Source organism: Ptychodera flava, chromosome 17, assembly GCF_041260155.1.
Source record: "Ptychodera flava strain L36383 chromosome 17, AS_Pfla_20210202, whole genome shotgun sequence".
Lineage (NCBI taxonomy): Eukaryota > Metazoa > Hemichordata > Enteropneusta > Ptychoderidae > Ptychodera > Ptychodera flava.
This window is the reverse complement of record NC_091944.1, coordinates 14,097,640-14,111,523: the sequence shown is the minus strand read 5'-3', so window position 1 is coordinate 14,111,523 and position 13,884 is coordinate 14,097,640. Positions and strand designations below refer to the sequence as shown.

Here is a 13,884-nt window from a genome sequence, read left to right as displayed (position 1 = left end):
ATTCCAAACATGACTAATTGAATTCAAGGTTGTGAGGTCATCAAGGGCAGTGACCTTGAGAATGTTCTAGACTAATTGAACTCAGGTCTGATGAGTGTGGGGAAATGACCTACATAACACACCCCCTCTTCAAAAAAAGAAATTTTTCAATGAAAAATCTTTCTTTTACAAATGTAATCTTAAAAGTGTGAACAACAATAAGTTCTAAATACGAGAGAGACAGTCTGCAATTAAATTGTCTCTGCCTTTGATATGTCTAATGTCAAGATTAAACTCCTGTAACATTAAACTCCATCTTAGCAATCTCTGATTTTTGCCTTTGAATTTCTGCAGAAAAACAAGAGGGTTGTGATCAATATAAACCACTATTGGCTGATTTGAAGAAGTAACATAAACTTCAAAATGCTGTAAAGCTAATATCAAAGATAAACACTCTTTTTCAATTGTAGAGTAGTTTCTCTGGGATTTGTTAAATTTGCGTGAAAAATAGCAAACAGGATGATCTATACCATGACTATCCTCTTGCAATAAAACAGCACCAGCAGCCGTATCACTAGCATCTACAGCTAATTTGAATGGCAAAGTAAAAATAAAATCTGGTGCAGACAACACTGGAGCACTTTGAAGTATGGCTTTAAGTGTATCAAATGCCTGTTGGCATTGCTCTGACCAAACAAACTTTACTTTCTTTTTAAGTAAGTTAGTCAAAGGCTCAGTAATTGTGGAGAAATTTGGACAGAATTTTCTGTAGTAACCAGCCATACCGAGAAAGCGCATCAGTTGTCGTTTGCAGTTTGGTATGGGAAAACTTGAAATGGCACTGATTTTGCATCAACAGGTTTTACCTCACCCTGTCCTACAGTATGTCCGAGGTAAGTTACCCTCGCCCAACCAAACTCAGATTTGGCAAGGTTGACAGTCAACATTGCTTTACTCAGTCTCTCAAAGAACTTCCGCATGAGCTTGATGTGTTCCTCCCAGGTGTCACTATACAGGACGACGTCGTCAACATAGGCTGCACACCCGTCTAGCCCGGATATGACGTCGTTGATCATCCGTTGGAACGTTGCCGGAGAGTTCTTCATTCCGAATGGCATCACCTTGTACTGGAACAATCCGTCTGGTGTAACAAAGGCGGATATTTCACGAGCACGAGCCGTCAGAGGGACTTGCCAAAATCCCTTCAGTAGGTCAAATTTCGTCACATACTTGGCTTTTCCCACTCGGTCGATGCAGTCATCAATCCTCGGGATTGGGAAAGTGTCTGTCTTTGTTAAAGTGTTGACCTTCCTAAAGTCCGTGCACATACGATAACTGTGATCTGATTTGGGAACAAGTATACACGGCGAACTCCAGTTACTTTTACTGGGTTCAATAAAGTCATTGTCCAGCAGGTATTTGACTTCTTCCTGGAGATATTTTGCTTTTGTTGGATTCAGTCTGTATGGATGTTGTTTTACAGGCTTACTGTCCCCAACATCAACGTCGTGATAGATGACGTTTGTCCTCGTTGGAACATCTTGAAACAGGTGTTTATATTCGTGGAGCAGTTCTTTCACCTGTTGTTGTTGTTCTGGCTGGAGGTGTGCCAACTTTGTAGACTCCAGCTTCTCCAGGATTTCTGAGTTCTGAAGCTTGACCGAGCCCAGCTTTGAGTTTAGAGTATTTTCACTCAAGTCAGTTTCAGTATCACTATCTTCATAATGGCCAGAACTGACGGTACTGACAGGCTGAGTTATAGTAGGATTATCCCTATCCAAATATGGCTTAAGCATATTTATGTGACATAGCTGTTTTTGTTTTCGCCTGTCAGGTGTTATTATGATGTAATTTAAATCACTCAATTTCTTATCAATTAGGTATGGCCCAAAGTAACGAGCATGGAGTGGTTTGCCAGGAATTGGAAGTAGAACAAGAACTTTTTGACCTGGTTCAAACTTCCGTTTTGAGGTGTTTTATCGTATTTGGTTTTCATTGACTGCTGAGATGACTCAAGATTTTCTCTGGCTAATTCACATGCTTTAGAGAGTCTTGTACGAAAATCTGACACATATTGCAAAATATTCAGACAATCATCGTCGTCAGACAGGAATTTCTCTTTAACGAGCTTAAGTGGGCCACGGACTGTATGTCCAAATACAAGCTCAAATGGGCTAAAACCAAGAGACTCTTGAATTGACTCTCTAACAGCAAAGAGCAGAAAATGAATTCCTTCATCCCACTGCTTCTCTGTGTCAAAACAGTAGGTCCTAATCATGTTTTTCAAAGTTTGATGAAATCGCTCAAGAGCACCCTGACTTTCTGGATGATAGGCGGATGACCTATACTGTTTAATGCCTAGCTGATCCATTACTTGTTGAAAAATACCAGACATAAAGTTGGAGCCTTGATCGGACTGGACACATTTAGGGAGGCCAAATAAAGTGAAAAATTTGACTAAAGCTCTCACTATAGTCTTTGTCTTTATATTTCTCAGTGGTATGGCTTCGGGGAACCGAGTTGATGTACACATAATTGTCAACATGTACTCATTTCCTGATCTTGTTTTTGGTAGGGGCCCAACACAGTCTATTAGAATCCTACTAAATGGTTCTTGAAATGCAGGAATTGGCTGTAAAGGGGCCTTTGGAATAGTCTGATTTGGCTTTCCTACCATTTGACATGTGTGACAAGTTTTACAGAAATGTGCTACATCCTGCCTGAGATTAGGCCAATAAAAGTGACTGAGAATTTTGTGATAAGTTTTCCTTACTCCCAAATGACCAGCCCAGGGCGTTTCATGGACCAGGCGCAATATTTCAGCACGGTAGGGCTTTGGAACCACAATTTGATGTTTTATAGCCCAGTCGTCATCAACAAAACATCTGGAGGTCTCCATTTACGCATGAGAATACCAGATTTTGTATAATAGGAAACAGAGCTATCTGAAGTTTTACCTTCATCATCTACCCTGTCAAACAAAGACAAAATATCTGGGTCTTTGTGTTGTTCTGCAATGAGATTTGATCTAGAAAATGTCTGACTTTGGTCAGCAGAAGTTTTACTGGAAGTTTCAAATCCACGAGGGATAACGGAATGCTCCGTGTCAAACACCTGACTGAGAAAGGTGTCATTTAAGTCAACATCTGTGACATTATTTTTGAGAGTATTTTGATTCTCGGAAGTTTTCTTTGACATGGCTCGAGTAATAGCACATGAAGGAAATAAATCGGGTATCTCTTGTTCAATTGGCTCTGGATCCTGATCTAAACTAGGATTATCAGTCACAAGTGGATTAGCGATGACCTTGTCCCCAGCAAGGTCGTTTCCAAGAAGAAGGTGAATCCCTTCAAAAGGCAAAAAAGGCCTAATACCTAAAGTCACAGGTCCAGAAACAAAGTCCGAAGACAAATAGACATTATGGAGAGGAACAGGAATGTAGTCATTACAATCTACCCCCTTAATAAGAACTTTAGAACCTGAAAATGACTTTTCAGAAACGGCAGGGTATCTGCCAACAAAAGAGACTGGGAAGCCCCGGTATCTCTTAAATTTTGACAGGGGTAGCGGAAGAGAAATCACTAGAAAGTGATATAAAACCATCATGAATAAATGGTTCGAAAATACCCATAATGCTATCTTGAGAAGAATTGACCTTGACCTCATTATTGGGGATGAGAGGGGTTTAACCTCAGAAAATGTGTTACACACATTATTAGACTCTAATTGAGTTGATGAAGAAATAAAGCCGGTTGGCTTAGATCCACTTTGACCACTTTGACCTTCACGTTTTCTTTTCAATTTGAAACAATCTGACATTAAATGGCCGTCTTTCTTACAATAATTACAAGAAAGTGTACCAAACTGTTTGTCAGAAGGAGATTGAGACTTGGGATCTGATGATGTGGAGTGTTACTTGAACTCTGTGAACTGTTGTCATTTGATTTTCTACTCTCCTTTGAAAAATTCTTGGATGAAAAGGAGGAGTTAAATTTACCTGCATTGTTTCTGTAGGAAAAGGACTGGGATGGTTTGCTGAGAAATGAAGATTTGTGAGTCAATGAATAATCATCGGCCAAACGTGCAGCAACCTCTAATGTATCTGCCTTTTGTTCATTGATAAACGTCTTGATGTCACTCCGAATGCACCTTTTAAATTCTTCAATCAAAACAAGTTGTCGTAATTTGTCATAATTCTGACTGACCTTTTCCGAAGAACACCAACGATCAAACAGTTGTTCTTTTGTTCGAGCAAATTCAACATAAGTTTGATCCTTCACCTTCTCACAATCCCTAAATTTCGACGGTAAGCTTCAGGCACCAACTCATAGCCCTTGAGAATTAATTCCTTCACAGAATCATAATCTGAAGCCTGCTCTACTGACAACTGAATGTAAATTTCTCTGGCTTTACCCACCAAAGCACTCTGCAAAAGCATAGACCAGGACTCCTTAGGCCAATTCAGACTCTGAGCAATTTTCTCAAAATGGAGGAAATATTTATCAACATCCTTTTCTTGGAAAGGGGGAACTAACCTGAAATGCTTAGTGATGTCAAACTTGTCTGAAGGGAAGAATTTTCCTGACTGTCCAAGCTCTAAACGTTTTATTTCTACCTGTAATCGCTGTTCTTCTAATCGCAATTCTTTTTCTCTCTGTCTTTCTTCCATTTCTAATCTTTCCTGCCTTTCTTTTTCTTTCTGTCTTTCTTCCATTTCTAACTGCATTCGTATTTTTTCTTTTTCTAATGCCTGTCTCTCTTTTTCCATTTGTAATTCTTTTTCTTTCTGTCTTTCTTCCATTTGTAATTCTAGTTTCTTAATCTCCAAATTTGTCTGCAATTCTAATTCAAATTTTCTGAGTTCAGAGGAAGACTCAGGCTCATAATCTTTTAAGGCAGACTCCTCAAAATGGCCAGAATTAACTAAATGTTTTGCAATCTTGAACTGTATTTCTCGCTTGCGCATAGATCTTTTGACATCTACTTTAAGGAAATTTGCCAGTGCTATGAGGTTGTCTTTTCTGAGGGAATTAAATGTGTCCTGATCAAGGTCATCCATAAATTCGTCTGGCTTGAATTCCGCCATGATTGAATTTCGCTGAGTTCACAGTATACAGTAGTTTTGAAAAGGCTGTCAAAATGTTGTCAAACGGCTCAAAATATTCGTATCCCGGACAAGCCCCCAATTTGTTACGTGCAGAGAAAACGAACAAAAGGGTGAACTCAGCAGTTTCGTTTAAACAAAATTTATTACGAAAACAAAACTAATTGCTAAGTTAGGGACAGAGTACAAGCTTTAAAAGTGTACAGACTACTTATCTCAGCTGGGACGGCAAAGCTCCAGTCTCAGAGTTGTAACAGTCAGTCGGATGAATGAACAGTCCTTTGGCTTGCAGGCTTGAAGCTGCACAAAGACCACAGTATAAATCCAGCGTTGACAGTGAAGGTCTTGAAAAGTCTTGAGAATGACTACTGCTGGAGTTTAGTAACACACAAGAGACACGATCCCAAAAGTCTGACTGGAAGCTGTGCACGTCCCTTTTATAAAGGCATATAAGAACAATCTAGAACTTTTATTGACATGCTAATTACTGTTCTAAAATTATCTCCCTTACACAACTAATCAACTTTCCAGAACATTCCAAACATGACTAATTGAATTCAAGGTTGTGAGGTCATCAAGGGCAGTGACCTTGAGAATGTTCTAGACTAATTGAACTCAGGTCATGATGAGTGTGGGGGAAATGACCTACATAAAATTATGGATTCCTATGAACATTTCATTGAAAACATAATTCTAAACTGTCCATATTGAATCTGCATGCTGTCATGATTACCATTATTAACCCTCTACTTTAGTAAAATGTCTTTGTCATTGCAGGAGAGCCAAAAATTGTAGAAAAATGCCACACAAACTTCGACAAGTTTAATGAGTGTGTTGTCATGCAGAATCGGGTTAAATTAATCTGAAACACATCCAGTGAAGCTATATTCACTGTACATTCAAAAAGACATAAAAGTTACTTTGTTGGCACGTAGGTACAAGGTCATCAATGACCTCTTGCTCGGCTATTTGACTGAAGGGGCCCCTCCATATGTTTGCTTAACATTTTTATTATTGTTTGTTTTGTTACTAGTATTATTGGATTGTATTTAAGTATAACCATAACTTTGTTAGTACTAAGGCTTTTCTATTTTTTTAGATTTGCCAATTTCATTATGTTCAATTTTTTACCCTCTCATTCTTTTCCTTGGTGATTCTGTTTTTTCATTCAATATTCCCCTTCATTTTCCCTCAACTTAGCAGTGGTGTGTTCACAAAAGTTACTCTCTTGGCATGCACGAGCCATATGGTGATGGTATAGACTATAAGACTAGGTCCCTGACACGCTGATAGACATTAGCTACCTGCTGTTATGATCGAATTTTCAAATCGCAATACCTCTTGCACTTGCCTATTTCTATTACGTGAAACAAGTAAAGGTTTATCTGACAATGTGGTGTCTGTGTAACTGAGAGGGTAGTTTTTGCAGAGCCTTGAACACTGTTGATACTTTTGTATTTGTCCATATGTTGCCGCAACGTTTTCCTGAACAGCAAAATCATGAAAGTTCTCACAAAGTCTTGTGAAGCTGCAGTAACTGATCTATGATTTCCTTTAGAACTGTACTGGAACACACATATGGGTTCAAAGATGAAATGTCTCCTTTGTTCAACTGAGTTGCAGCATGAAGCATCTTCATCTAGACAATAACACATGCTTTACTCTTGCCGGCTCCATCTTCAGATTTTTTCTTAGAAACTCCAGCTGCCGCTGCTGCTATTCCCGCTGATTTGAAACTGGCATGTTTTTTCTCACCTGAAATCAACAACATACACCACCACATTACTTGCTATTTCAGTCTCTGATGATTGGTTCGAGAAAACAAATGATTTCTTATGGCAATAATGATATCTCTCTTTGGAAAGAAACCATCTCCCGGAGAAAATCAAAGATTGATTTATGGTAGATGCTGTATGTGAGGTAGGATGTGCTCACTCATTTCAAAACACCTGACATCACTTTGTCATTTTGTAACCAGAGGTCCAAAAATCTTTGCTTTGGCCCTGTGGTCTTGTCATTATTGTATTACGATTTTATCTTTGGATCAGAATATGAGCTTCTTTTTCTTCCATTACTCAGTAAAGTCGCGTAAACACTTCCACTTTTTGTACAGATAGTCTACATGTCATAGTAGATTATAGTCAGATATACAGATCATCTTGGAATTTTGATCAAACTTAAAGAGTGTAAAACCACTTTATACCCACGGTCCAACATTCATGCGATACATATTACATTGCAACTTTGCATAGTAGAGACATTCCTACTTATCTACAATGCTGGAAAAATGAATTGTATTGCACCATTGTGACGTTGTGGCTGGTATAATTACAGCTTTCTTCTGAAAATATTTGTCAATATTTTTGTAATTCCATTCATTGTTCTTTTGGATGTCCACTTTAGGATGGTACACATTAAAGACCTGCTAGCTGTAGTTTTTTGCATTTTGTTCAAGAAAACAAGCAAATTAAAAGCAACTTATGTATAAATGCTTACCAAATTGTGACCACAGAATGTTATTCAAACATTGGTGAAGAATGTAAAACTTGGATTTTAACAACTAATTATTTTTCGACTTGCAAGTCACATATGACTGCAGGGTCGTACTCAGGTTATAGATACTATTTATAGTCAAAATGAGAGTTTAAATTGTTTACTAATACATAAATTTGTAAAAATGAACATTTCTGATAAAATACGTATTATTTCTGTCATTATCGGGCACTTGCATAAATACCTAACTGCACTCGAATCCTGAATGATGTTCAGAATCTACACAAAAATTGTGCATTTGCAGTATTCCACAGAATGTGTATGGCATATTGGCCCTTCATGCCTTATGACCCTGTGTATGGCATTGCCACAGGATTGCCTTCAACGTCTGAAAATGATGGCAAGCAGTGACTTCACATCATGCGATTGATGCATGACCTACCAACCTACCTAAATTGGCTAGACATTTGCAAATCAAGAAGGAGAAGCGAAGAAAACAAGTTACTTGATGGTCTGTGCGCTGCTGTGACGTGACATTTGCAGGCCCTCTTACTATTCTTGACTGTTAATACACCAGACAATACTGTGAATAGCACCATGTGATATGGCTAGCTGGCACCAGCAAGTAAACAAAAACTGTGAACAAGATTGACTGAATCTATTGCCAAAACTGAAATAATGACATTTCCAAGACAACATGGATAAATATTTAAAAAGGTTGTCTCTGAAGATGGTATGGTATGTTGTTATGGTAAGCAAAATGGAAAACAGATACAGCTCACATGGGCTTTAATTTTGTTCAAGAAAGATCTATATTGGCTGGCTGTTTTCTAAAGAATATTATCCTACAGACACCTATTTCCAACTACATAGGTCCATCTTTGCAATAGGAAACAATATTGTACATATTGTGGTCAAGAATGACCAACTGACCTTTATCTTTGTTCTGAGTCTCTGCTACTTGTGAAGTTGCTGTTGAACTGGCTGTTGGTTTATCAGGCTTTGATCCCTGGGCAGAGGATGCTCTATTTTGTAAGATTACCTGTCCTTGACTTAGGGGAGTGGCTTGCCCCTGGGTAAGGGGAGTGGCTTGCCCCTGGGTAAGGGGTGTGCTGGTGTACTTCTTCCTGCTAGATTGCTTTCATCCTGGAATGATCCATCTTTCTTGTCTATCATAAGTTCTTGGAGGTGTTCAGCCAAACCAAGGTCATCTTCCTGCTCTGTGATGGCAACCCCGCTGAGAAGGTTGCTGAGGACAGTGATGCGCCCCTGTTGTTGTTGATGTGCTGTGCATAGCCAGGATATACGGCCACTGGCCAGTTGGCATCTGCAAATATGGAATTTTTCTCTTCAGATAAAACTCTGTAGAGTTCTATAGAGTTATACAGAATCTTGTTTTTCTATTATAGACTTCTGTAGAAGATGCAGCAAAAAATCTATAAACTTCAGTAAATATTAGAATTTTCTAAGCTGTAGAACTCTATAGAATTCTATAGTATAGGATTATTCTGCAAGTTCTGCAAACAAAGATTACTCTCGCTTCAATTCTAACTGAAGAAACCAAAAATATTGATGAACAGGGAGTCCGATTGTGCCTCTCAACATTTACTAACTGCTACTTATTGCTGAAACATCAGTTTAAGGGGCCAATAATGCTAACTTTTGGTAAAATTTCAACCATTTTTGTTTTGAATGTCAACAATTCCTTGTCAACTCAGCCTGTACATGTGTAAACTAAGTTATTGTTGAAAAGTGAATTCTGGTCTGGACTAGAATTAAAATGTCAACAATAACAATGCATTTTACACATACCATAAACGCAACGTTGACAAGCCAAATAGCGGGTGTTTAATCATTCTTTTGGAAGTAGAATGAGAAGTTGCAGTTGACTCACAAAATAAAAATAATGAAATCGGAGAAAATGATATTTTGACCAAAAACGGGGAAAATTGCCCCAACAATACAAATACAAAAATTTCACCAGTATTTGAAGACCCTCCACTAAGTATGCCTCTAGGTACATGCATACCAAGTTTCAATGCAATCAGAATAGTCAATTTTGAGGAAATTATTTTTTGACCAAAAATGCGCAAATTTGCCTCAAAAACAAAATACAAAAATTTCACCACAATTTTTACACATCTGACAGAAGACAACCCTTGGATCAAGAGTATTAAGTTTCATAGCAATCCAACAAATACTTTGGATGAAAATGATTTTTTTTTACCAAAAAATGGTTAAAAATTGCCAAAAAATACAACTTTCAAAATTTCACCACAATTTGAACAAATATAACTAAAATAACCATAAAGAACCTGCATATCAAGTTTCAACCAAATCTGGCCATGGTTACAGAGTTTTAGCAATTTGCAGGATTTTCCTTTTTTTTACCTAATTTGCATATTTTTGACACTGACATGTTCACTGAACAAATCACATCTCCACCCCTAGGTGCACCTGTACACCAAATACTAAGATGGAAGGTGCTGCGGTTTAGGAGTTTTTGATGTGGACGGACATACATCTGCACATACAAACATACATACATACATACAGACGCCGCCGACTTACCATATAAGCTCTCTTTGGTTTACATACCTATACCAAATGTGAGCTAAAAATCATCAAAGTTAAGTATTACTGGTCCTTTACATAAAGATTGTTTGAAAATTGAAGAGACTCTTTGATTACGTCCCTCTCCTCACTTTGTCAAGACTTTGGTGTACTCCAGCTCTTTCCTGATAGCTTTATGTTGCAGCTTGACTGAGTCTATATCTGGAATACTACTCAAGAAACTATTTATCACTGTGAACATAAATATTGACATTTCCAAGGAGTGTATTACTTCCGGCCGATGATGTCAAATGAAAGAGTTTGATGCAATTTGTATGTATAAATGTTTCTCAAAGGGGTCACAGTCTTAGTGACAAGTGATCCCTTGATGCCTGACCATCACAGTGTACAGTAAATTCTCTGCTAGCAGCTATCAGTAAATAGTGGATAACTTCCGATGTCAATTACTCCCAACGATAAATTGTAGAGTATATAGATTACCCTGTGATGGAACAGCTGCCAGCTAGCACAATCTGCCACTTTACATAATAAGATTAAGTGTTTCCCATTTATCAAGTGAATAAGTCACAGGAGCTTTGTGTTGGACTAATACCTGCGTCATTCTGACGTCACTCGTAAGTTTGTGTACTATGCTTGTCATATTCTTAATGCCAGTAGTCTATTCTGTCATTGTTTTGGACAAAGAAATGACATACCGGTAAAAGCTGCAGTCACATTTGTACAATTTATTTGATGTACTAATCGTAAGTTCAGTTGAGTACAACGAAATCCATGTAACATATGGCCCATACCGATTTTCATACCATACATCAAGGTACTTTACTGAGCAATATTGTCAAATTATTTCTAGAGGTTAGTTTTCTTTCTTCAAAATGTATTCAACATAACCCGAGTTTTATCATTTTTCATTGTGAATTATCATGTTTAATCTCCAAGAAAATTGGCTTTCATGATATAAACACAAATTGTCCTGGAACACAGCTGACAATACTTCTGAAAATACTATAATATCAAGTGACTGTGAGCTGTAAAAAGTGAATTTTTTAGCCGATTTTCGAGGGCTTTTGGCCTTTGGACGGAAGAGGTACACCCCTGCCGCACCCTCCCCCGATGACCGCTTGACAGTCGTGGCACGCAACTGCAAGCCGCCTACATTTTTATTTTAGCCCCCTACTTCAAAACCTAGTGAAACCCTGACACAGATTGCCTTCCTCAGGCTAAAAACAAATAGACAAAAGTGGATAAAATTTAAAGTGTCAATGGAAAGTTCAATGACTACAAAACAGTAAATGAATAACAAAAAACCCTTCATAACATGGCAAAAATACAACACAACATGATAGGAACTACCGGTAATTTGGGATATTTGGATCTTAATATTTTTCAAATTTCTCAAAAGTGTTAGGTGCCCTATAGCTGAATGTTGCAATATTATAAATAACTCATAAAACAAGTGTATAACTGAAAGGAAAAGCAGATGAGCTTACTCTTGCAGATTAAACAGACATTACTTCACTATCAAATTATCCAAAATTAGTTTAAATTGTATTTCACAAAGATGTATGGATATGGTGTAAAATTATGAATATAATAATGAGAGAATGAAAGTCAAAACACAAGGTACAAGATATGAGCTGACAATGCTCAAGCACTGTTTCATATATATTGCAGTTGTGTGTAAATTTAAACTTTTGCCTCATGTTTGCAACTTCATTGAAAGTGTTATGATCAACATCATCAACAATCTAGCAGACTACCGGACCCACAGGTGCCTGCGAGTTGATACTGATTAAATTTTGAGCTCTGGTTAAACAAGGGACTTCTCATGCCGCGATCAGCAGTCTTATGACAGCCTGATATCCAACTAAGGGTATTTGACATATTTTTGTAGTTGTGGATGGGCAATTTGACAAGCCTTTGAAAGAAAATGTCAAATTCCCCTGTTAGACCAACATTACCCAAGTGGAAAACATTGACAAGTGCATTACACTGTGTTCTGCAATTTTAAGTTATATTCAGGGTACAAGAATTCACCAATCTTTTAAAGTGTCTATGACATGCCCCAAACAACATTCTTTAAAAACTTTCCTCCGAAGTTTTTTTGTCACATTATGCATTGTGTAGATTTGAAATGTGAAAAATAATTTCAATTTCTACTTCTGCAAGACACCTGCAGGCACCTGGCTAGGCTGGGCCGGTTGAGCCTCTGAAGCCAGCTGAGGTATTTGCATACTGTTGACCAGGGACGAATGACGTCAATCGTCCTAATTGATATGCATGATATGTAAATCAAACATAGCGTTACTTTTGAAATCCGATTCAAAAATAAACAGCCTGGTGGACACAACGCTCAGGAAAAGCGACAAAGTACCAGCAACCAGCATCATACTAAAGTATAAGCAGTCATTGCCATGGATGTGAACAACAGTAAATCTTCGGCATTCCAGGGAGCCAGAGCATGCTTTGCACTCTGCAGACCTATGCAAAAATCTTACACGTAACGCCAAGCTGTTGCCGTAAAGAGGTGCTTGGTTTAAGACGATGATCTTCAGATTCAACGGAAGTTGTTCCGAGGATTATCGTGTTGCAGGCAGTTTTATTATACAGCACGCGTTAAACATTAGTTGTACATTAGTTGTATAGAAAAAATACCGCAATTATACGGTGTCGCTCAAATTTGATCAGAATTGGTATCCAGTATGGGTACCAGAGATCAACAATAAATATTGTTTCTATCTGTTCAGTGCAGGAAAATTCTACGTTGATGTTATGACAATGATTTCTGCACAGTACAACCAGAAAAAAAAGAATGACAAAAGTAAATAAGGTCTAAAACTTTAGGTTTCTGGAGGTCAACTTTAGCAACATTCATAGCAGAAACAGTTAGTCCCTCTTAGTTGGACCATAGACAGTCTTCCCCCTCTACTGTCTATGGTTTGAGCTGGTCTGTTAATATATAATAGTTCATAAACAATGACAGGAAATGACTCAAGCCTGTTTCAGACACTGGCCATCACTCCTGCACATTTGCAGGATTTCCCTTTTTCTTACCTCATTTGCACATTTTTGACACTGACATGTTCATTTGAACAAATTCACATCTCAACCCCTGCATCTACCTGTACACCAAATACTGAGATGGTAGCTTTGGCGGTATGGGAGCCTTTGTGTGTGACGGACATACATCCGCACATACATACCCACAAATATACAGACATACAGATGCCACCGACTCATCATATAAGCACTTTTTGGTATTTATATACAAAACCAAATATGAGCTAAAAAGACACACTATTAACTTACAAAGAAAAATTAAATCTGTTTAGAATTTATTCATTTTCATCACACAACAAACAACTTGTTCGGACTATAGGTTATCGAGCTGGCTGATAAGATATTGGGCCCAGTACTATAAAACCCTCTGGGGAGAACATGTCCTTGTATTTTGTCCCAGGAAAGAAATAAAGTTGCTGTTGACTACACAGATGTCAATGTTAGTTTTGGCAAATTACACAAACTAGTTGAAATTGTGCAAGATTGGCTATCATAAACATCGCTAATGTACAATCACACTATGATCTTCCCACATTTCCCGCTTTCATTTGACAAAATTGTAACTCTTCAGATTTGTCACAAGTTGTTGCATCTTGCTGACCAAAAACTAAACAGGAGGGACTAGTTGAACGTTTATGAGGTGACAACTCAAACTCGACAGTGGAGAAATAGTACCG

The 13,884-nt window shown here is 37.9% G+C and overlaps 1 protein-coding gene across 3 annotated transcripts in view; it reads right to left on the bottom strand.

Moving 5' to 3' along the window:
* Positions 1-5,727: 5,727 nt before the first annotated feature.
* LOC139115515 (uncharacterized) overlaps positions 5,728-13,884 on the bottom strand; it is a 79,926-nt gene continuing 71,769 nt past the window's right edge. The window contains exons 53-54 of one of the 3 annotated variants that reach the window (XM_070677666.1): positions 8,510-8,903; positions 5,728-6,838 (exon numbers count right to left, since the gene is read on the bottom strand). In XM_070677666.1, the coding sequence (XP_070533767.1) occupies positions 8,630-8,903 (274 nt within the window). In that variant the 3' untranslated portion in view covers positions 5,728-6,838; positions 8,510-8,629. Of the gene's footprint in view, positions 6,839-8,504; positions 8,904-13,884 lie in introns of those variants that run through there. The other 2 variants (XM_070677668.1, XM_070677667.1) reach the window with 2 other exon arrangements.